Below are 8,542 nucleotides of genomic sequence, written 5' to 3'. Positions count from 1 at the left end.
TTTTATTGTTGCTTTGCTGCCTTTTTTTTTTTTAATTTGAACTTGCTTTCTGACTGTTACACAAATTGCTCACCTTCCCATCCTAGGGTTAAGTGAATGTGGGTTGAATAAATAAGGTCAATCGTTAGACGAGGCTCAAAGTGGTTGACAAAGAAATGAATATGTTATTGAGTGGTAAATGGGGAATGAATGGGTTGCAAAGGCGCCTCAAGTCATTGGTGTACCTTGTGTTTAGTTCACCAATTTTTTTTATTTTTTTTTTTTTAATCACATGATCACATGTAAGAAAGAGATGCTCATTTATGAAGAAGGTAAGAAATGTGACACATAGACACATGGATAAGGAGAACCTATGCTAGACTTTTTAGGGGGAAGGGTTTGAAACAAAAGAAGAAGAAAACATGAAATCTTGGTGAGAAGCTTGCATCGTGCTTTGTCTTCATGGTTGTTTATGAGTTACTTCTTGCCGCCTACTGAGGAAAAAAGTTTCTTGTTGTTGATGCTTTGATTGGAAGGAAAAAAGAAAGGAATGACGTTCCCCTTATTCTTCCAACTATTGCCTATTGATTTTAGACTCAAGTACTGTGTAAGGACGAACTCATCTAATGCATTAACTCAATACTCGGATTGGAAAGGAAGAGTGTATGAAACAATTTTGAAAACTTATGGGAAATACTCCACTCATTCCTATTACGACGGAAAGCGATGCATGCATGGTCCTAGTATACGATCATAAACAATATAGTGCATTACTCGAAGACAAAGTGTGTGCAATGACTCAACATGTGTGATTGGGTGAGTTTATTAAAACTCGTGGTATGATCGCATGGCTAGACATGAGGACACAGTGAAAAACAAACAATGACCAAATAGCACGGAAGACTAAAAGACAAACTAACTTGATTAATTTTGTCCAATTTTAATGTTTATGCTATTTACTAAGTGAAAACGGTCCATTGGCAATCGTTAGTCATAAATAAGATCAACCACAATCAAAGACAAAGAACACATGTTAAGGTTAGCACAAAAAATCACAAGACACTAGGAAAAGGACTAGAATTCTAGAAGAGTTAGGATTCATGGGTATAAAAAAATAAATAATTAAAACAAAATTCTATAATCCTGTGTTATACGAGTTGACACGGATTAAAGGACTTGGCTAAGACTAGCTTGACACGAAAAGTTTAAAAATAAATAAGAAAATTGACGCTAAAAAGACACCTAAACTGGACAGGCTGTAGTATATCGGTTATAAATTTTTATCTATGACTCTGATTGAGACGAAATCAACTCCAAATGAAAGATAAAACCCGGGTCTACAGATCCATAGGTGGCACGACACGTAACTCTTTCTATAACTCCGAATATGACCAAAACAAGTTGACTCTTGTGCAGTACACGGGAATTAAAATCCGGGTGACTCAAAAATTTAAAAAAATCTATGGCTCGACTCTAATAATAAAAAAAAGGGGTTTGATAAGAGAGAAAAAAATAATTAAAAAAAGGTAAAATTGGTTTAAACCACCTTTTTTGTCCAACATTTTTGAAAAAACCACCTTTTATTTTTTTTTTTACTAAACCACCTTTTAAGTACCTAAATTTTTAATGGCACCACCCGTTTTCAATATTTGACGGAAAAGTTAACTGCGACGTCAAAGGGGCCCACGACCTTTTCTTTTCCCTCCTAAATCATGTATATTTCCCTCCCAAAACATTCAGCCATTCCCCTGTATATAATTGCTTGAATATGTTGATGAGTAAAGCTCTAAAAAAATCTGAAGTTATTATTAGATCTGAAGCCCAAAGGTAATTGAACATCCCAATTTCAGTTTTTCTTGTTTTTTTTTTCTTTTTTTTTTTTTTTGCCTTTAAATATGAAGTTATTAATTCCTTTTTTGTTTGTTTGGTAGATGTCGAGTTCTTACCAATCAGCTATGGAGGTCCCAAAATTCTGCAAATGTGGAATTCCAGTTGGCCAAAAACAATCATGGACCACAAGAAACCCGGGAAGGCGATTTGTCTGCTGTAAATTTTACAATCCTGAAACTGGATTGAATGGATGCAACACATTTGCGTGGGTGGATGATCCTATGACTGAGTGGCAGCGACAAGTCATCAATCAGTTGTTGCTAGAGAAGAAGTCGTTGGAAAGACACGTTGATCATTTGAAGTTGCAAGTGTGCAACACAGAAGACCAGAATTCCAATATTTTGAAGGATGTCCAGAAATTGAAAGGTCAAAAGGAAAAAATGCAGGCAGCATTATTGAAGAAGAAGGCTAAGGTTAAAGTAAATTATGGAATTTCAGTTGCAATTGGGTTTGTCTAAGGTTTAATTTTCATTATGATTTTGTACTTCTCCAAATTGACTTAATTTGGGATTATATTAGGGTTTTTAACTACTGTAGGGTTGGGATTATGATGACACTTTTAATGCTTGATTTTAGGTATTTTGGAGCAGGGAATGTGTGGTTTTAGTTTTTTTAATTTATTTGATTTTGGTTAACCGAAGTTATAGGCGATTGCGTACTTTATGTAGTATTAGGGGTTGTTGTATTGTAACTCTTATTTGAAGCATTTTAGTGAGAAAGCAACCCTACATGTACTACTGTCATGAATTTGATTTATGAAATTAACATTGGTAGTTACTGTTATCAAGCTGAAATTGCCATTGATATTTAACTAAACAAGGGTAATCATAAATATTTAACTAAACCTGTAAATCAGTCATTACAAGTGACATTAAGCTCAAGGACAATGCCCATTGCAGTCACAAACACATGTATGAAAAATATATATTAAGTTTTTCCAAATGTACCTAACCACATAGATCAAATAAGACAGTGGTACTTATGACCACAATGTACATAACCAAACTACTTTAAGTCAGTGAGCTTCTTCTTCTTTGCTCTGGACTTCACTGGCAGCTTAGGTATCTGAACTTGTGCGTTTGATTTTTTGGGCTTTCTTGATGAAGATTGGCTTTGTTGAGTGGATTGAGATGCTTTAGGAGCATCTGATTGGACATTGCTAGTTGAAGCTACTTGTGAGCCAAGGGCAGCCTGTATAATAAAATTAAGAACAATAAACAGTATAAGGCACTAACATAGATTGCAAAACATTGTGGCATTTAACTAATTGTATGCACGCTATACCTGCACAATTTCATTTCTGATTTTCTTCTTAGTTCTTTGTTGAACGGTCCACATATCCATAGAGGGTGGTCTGCCAACTTTCTTCAATGGCTTGTCCATAGGTGGGTTTTTGCATTTCACTCTATTGTGCCCTAACCCACCACAGTTTGAGCAACTGTTTTGCCTTTTTGGTCTTTTGATGAACCTCTGATCTCCATCCTCACCTGCCTCTTTCTTTCTTTTCTTGTCAGATGGCCTCCCTGGCATCTTCCTCATAAGAGGAGGCAGTGGTTTGATGTTGTCAGTTTCCTCCTAATGGCACATTCCAGGCATTGGATTAACATGTAGGGTATAAGCTTTGATGTATGTTTCCTTGGAGTAATAAGGATGGACATAATTGCTTGGATTCTCCCTCCTTTTCACAATGCACGCAAATGCATGTGCACAAGGGATTCCTGTCAACCCCCATTTGTTGCATGAACATGTTCTGTCATTGAGATTCACCACTAAGGTGTCTTCCTTATATCCAACCTCCCACAAATCCCTGCTTGCTGGAATTATTGTGCATTCTTAAGCCTCCTTTGCAACCCATTCAAGAACTCTGTCAACATAAGGCATGAATCTGTTGTTGATGCCTTCCCCAAACTGTAGCTTCTCATAAGTCCTCTTCATCACATATCGTATGATCCATTCCATGCATGTGATGATTGGCTTGTCTCTTGCTTCTTTGAGCACCCCATTAAAAGTTTCACACAAGTTGTTGAGAAGCATGTTTGACTTTGAGGTTGGCTTGAAAGCATTTCTTGCCCAATGCTCAGGAGGTATGGCATCTAGGTACTTGAATGCATCTTCCGACAAGAATTTGATGCCTTGTAGTTGATTATCAAATGTTTTCTATCAACACAGTCATGTAATCAATCATGACCTATTATTCATAGGTAAACAACTTTTCTAACTTCATAATCAAAGCATAAAAGACCATGGAGCTTACCTTGGAACTTGTTCTTGCAGCATACCAAAAACTCTCCTTGAATGCTTGACCAGGAAAATGCAACTTAAAATTTGCCCATATGTGCCTTACACAAAATCTAACCTCTGCTTTAGGCACACAAGTGGCTATGGCATCTAGGAGACCCTATACAGACAAATCATTAAATATGGAATACTATTATGTTTTCAATAGGTGTAAATTAAGTTCTAAAGAAGAAAGAGGAGAAAGTAATTGAAAACTTACTTTTTGTCTGTCACTCATGACAGTTAGTGCCTCTCCAAGTGGGAATCCAATGTCAGCTATCAACAGATCAAAGAACCAGTTCCAGCTCTCCTTGTTCTCCACTTCAACAACTGCCCAAGCAATGGGAAAGATTTGGTTGTTCCCATCTTTACCCACAGCAACTAGTATCATCCTTGGGTAGGCCCCTTTCAGGTGACATCCATCCACTCCTATAATTGGCCTACACCCAGCCCGAAATCCTTCTTTGCAGGCAGCAAGACAAACATACATCCTTTGAAAAACAGGGGAACCAGACTCAACACCCTCACAAGTTATGCTCACTGTGCTTCCAGGGTTGTGTTTAAGAATTGCAGCACCATAATCAAAGACCTTAGCATATTGTTCACTTGAATCCCCATAAATTTGTAATTTGGCCCTTGCCCTAGCCATCCATGCCTTAATATATTTTATCTCAACCCCTAGATCCCTCCTCACAAGTTCAATAAATCCCTTTAAACTAAAATTAGGATCTGCCCTCCAAAACTCAACATACTTTTCTGCCAAAAACATGGATGTGACCCTTGAATTGATTTGTTGCCATCCACAGTTATGCTCTAACCTACTAGTTTTGATTTGAAGGGTGCTAGTGTTCTTCATTTTCCTAGCAAGCACTTTGTATGGACACTTATACTCTTCCTCACACTGACATAAAGTTATTCTATCATGTTTTGGATCCCAGGGACATTTACACTTGTGTCTACAGTAGGCTGTTACTTTAGTGAATGTGTTGTGCAAAGTGTAAAAATCGTAGTGGTTCTCAATGGCATGTGCTGTCAAAGCTTTTCTTAATACATAAACATCATTGAATTTTAAACCTCTTTTCAAATCTATAGGCTTAGTGAAGTCAACAAGAGGATTAAAAGTGGGATAGGAATCTACCTCTTCATCAGAACCATCAACGCTTCTCAGCTCATCATAATCAAAGTCAATTTCTTCAACACCATCCAAATCAGTCAGATCTTCCTTATTTTGAACTTCCTTCAACTTTTCTCCTTTCTTGCTTTTCACTATCTTCTGGCCCTTGTTCTTCTTCTTTACGTCTTCCCTTTGAACTTCTTTTCCCTGTGGTTGTGCTCCAAGTTTCACAGTTGCATTGACTTGTGTTATAATTTCCTTGGCAATCTCCTTGTCTTCTACATCTGATGTCAGATCTTCTTCTTCAGGATCAAACTCTACATCAAGATCGCTGCAATGGGAATCATCAGAACAATCCCCTTCCCCACTCCAGTCCTCCTCTTCTACAAGCTGCTTTTTCTTTCCTTTTTTCCCCTTACTTGCAACTGTTTTGATCCTTGGAGTAGTTCTTTTTGGTAAAATTGCAAGAGGTTGAGATTTAGGAGAAACAGGTCTTGTGGTTGGTGTTTCTGAGGTGAATGGTTTAGATGGAAGGGAAGGTTTTGTTCTAGGTGTTGATTTGGAAGTGAATGGTGGAGATGCAACAACTAATGGTTGTTTAAAGGTAGTGAAGGGTTGTTTTTTTCCGGGTAGCTTTGGTTGATTTGGGGGCTTGTACTTAAAGGCTGGTGTTTTTTGCTGCTCTTGATATGCTGTCAGATTTGCCACACACTTGGAAGTTGTTGAATGAAATGGGTTTTTTTGAGTAAATGGCTGAGTAGATGTTGGGCTATTTGTAGTGAGCTTTTTAGAAGGCCCAACACTATTCTCACAATCAAGGCCCTTTTCTAACTTCACCTTGGCCTTCCCAATTGTATGTGACATAGGCAGGGGATTTTCAAACAACACATAAATGGTCACAATCCCATTGCTGTCCCTACCATCAACAATCCTACATATATCCTCCAAAGACTTCACTTCCATCCTCCCAACTGTCAAATTTTTCTCCTTCATCCTATACCAAATACTGAATTGTTGTGTAGATTGCCCATAAACTATATTCATTACTCGCATTACTTCTTCCCTCAATGATTCCACAGTCAAATCAATAACCCACAATGTCAAAGCCATAAACATTTGTCCACCTACATACTCAACCTCCCCTTTTACAAAATCTAACTCCCCCCCCCCCCATCCAGATTCGAGCATCAATTGCCTCACTAGGCAACCTAAAATCATATGACCAAAAGATTTTTCATTTAACACATATTTTTTTGCCAAATAATTAAACATTAAGTCAACAGTTAAGCACTCTAAACACAGTCAAAACAACCACTCAAAACAATAAAGTTTGTTTCTTTGCCGAATAATCAACCCAACACAAACCGATTAAAGTATCAGACATGCAATTAGGGTTTATAATTCTTTACTTCAACCCAAAAACAAAGAACTAATAAACAATTGCAATCTACCAAGCATATAATACAATAATGAATTAACACAAAACGCCACAAGCATATAGTCACGCATGATGCAATGAAGTTCACAACCTAAAGTCAAGTTCTATGTTCGACTATGGTCAAGCTTTTGGGTGTCAAAGGGTACCATGGTTAAGAGTTTGGACGCGTTAGCAAGGCAGCCTCCCTTGAGGGTGTATGCCAACGGGCGGCTCAGCGAGTTCGTGATGAAATCAAACTCGACTCCATGGTTTGGGTGGATTTAAAAACTCGGATGAACCCTTATTGCCATAAGCGTTTTCGGGTTGATAGAGCATAAATCCCCCGGTCTAGCCACATACGTAGAACACGTACTATTGTGGCAAGATAGGTAAGCTAAAATGCATATGCATATGTGACAACGCCAATTCAATCACAAGAATATTTTTCAAGAATCTTTCAAGTCTCATCCACTCATTTCAATTAAATACCGATCACTCAAATCGATAAATAACAAAGAATCCTCCCCAGTGGAGTCGCCAAATTATAGGCGTCGTTCGAAGTGCGCCTACGTTAGAGCATGTTGTGATTATGCTTGGCACTCATAGGAAGTGGGAATTGACATAATACGATTAGGGACAAGGAAAGTAGGGAGCCGCCAACAAGTTTTTAAGGAACTTGTAAACCATTCACGGATCATAAAAGGCAACCACGATAAAGGGACAACGAAGGCAACAACGATTGACCCGTGAAGGTTACACCCCATTCATAATCCATGAGATTACTAACTCCATATGGTTCGGAACCACGAACGGAGGATCGGGGATGATGGTACGAAGTGAGTCATGGAGTCACATTCGCCCGTATTGGCCTCTACTCGATTCTTATTGTGAAAAGTGATTCCTGCGATCTTAAAGGCATACAAACAAAATATTCAATTTGCTCCAATCTATTATTAAGCTAAATTGGTTGAATATTAATGCAACATATAATTCTAAAATATTGTGACCACTTGATTTAACAACAAGATTAAAAAGGAACCTAAACCGGTTGTCCAAATTATCTTATTAGGCGTGATTTTCAATTACATATTCCCTTTAAACATGCAATATGGTGATCAATAAATATAATAGAATTCACATTAATATTGGAAGCAATTCAACAATAATAACGTGAGTCAAATCAAATATAAATTAACCTAATCATGATACTAGCAATATAAAATAATAAGAGTAATTAAGTGAATTAATTACCACTTTCCGCATTTCCTTGAATTGCTACATCATGAATAAATTGTTAGTAACTTCAATAAAAATATAAATCAAATGAAAATAAATTAAATAAATGTAGATTTGGTCCAAACCCTCAATTATTTATACCTTTCACGTCTTTGGTTTAAGTATAGAACTTAGGGTATTGTATGAACTATTTGGAGTGCTTAAGGAAGGAATGAAAGAATAGGGAGGCTAGTGTTTAGGCTAAAGAGGGAGAAGAGAATTATTTGATGATCAAGCTTATTGATGATTAAAAAAGGGGTGATATGACCTCTATTTATAGAGAAAAAAAAAGAGGGGTCGAATCAAGAAAAGATAAGAATTCGAATCGGATAAAATCCTTGCGATAGACAGCAGTTTTTGCGGGTTTTTTTTTATCATATCTTTTGATCCAAAAATCGGAATAAGATGAATAAGATATCTTTGGAAATATCTGTAGTCTAATTTCTAATTTATTTAGAATCAGATTAAAATATTTTGTAGAAAAAAAGATATGGCCGAAATAGTGAGACAGTGTCAGTTTTGGATAGAGTTTGATATCTTATTCATATCTTTTCCGTTATAGCTCGGAATTGATATTATAATATATCATT

The 8,542-nt window shown here is 36.9% G+C and overlaps 1 protein-coding gene across 1 annotated transcript; it reads right to left on the bottom strand.

The window, feature by feature from the left end:
* Positions 1 to 2,717: 2,717 nt before the first annotated feature.
* Positions 2,718 to 6,408, bottom strand: LOC145586322 (uncharacterized). The gene is made up of 4 exons (XM_081643113.1): positions 4,367 to 6,408; positions 4,124 to 4,267; positions 3,154 to 4,026; positions 2,718 to 3,060 (listed from the first exon to the last, which is right to left on the bottom strand). The coding sequence occupies exons 1-3, from the start codon at positions 6,374 to 6,376 to the stop codon at positions 3,703 to 3,705; spliced, it is 2,478 nt and encodes an 825-aa protein (XP_081499239.1). The 5' UTR covers positions 6,377 to 6,408; the 3' UTR covers positions 2,718 to 3,060; positions 3,154 to 3,702.
* Positions 6,409 to 8,542: the final 2,134 nt, after the last annotated feature.

This window comes from Chenopodium album, chromosome 2 (assembly GCF_948465745.1).
Source record: "Chenopodium album chromosome 2, dcCheAlbu1.1, whole genome shotgun sequence".
Lineage (NCBI taxonomy): Eukaryota > Viridiplantae > Streptophyta > Magnoliopsida > Caryophyllales > Amaranthaceae > Chenopodium > Chenopodium album.
Note: the sequence above shows the minus strand (reverse complement) of the source record. Positions and strands in the feature narration are given on the sequence as shown.

What these genes read in the sequence shown, in the direction of transcription:
- LOC145586322 (XM_081643113.1), bottom strand. Translation starts at nt 6,376, where the DNA reads ATGTTTATGGCTTTGACATTGTGGGTTATTGATTTGACTGTGGAATCA. An exon ending in TCATGAGTGACAGACAAAAA is followed by an intron (nt 4,268 to 4,366) that starts GTAAGTTTTCAA and finishes TTGTCTGTATAG; the next exon opens with GGTCTCCTAGATGCCATAGC. An exon ending in CTGCAAGAACAAGTTCCAAG is followed by an intron (nt 4,027 to 4,123) that starts GTAAGCTCCATG and finishes CTGTGTTGATAG; the next exon opens with AAAACATTTGATAATCAACT.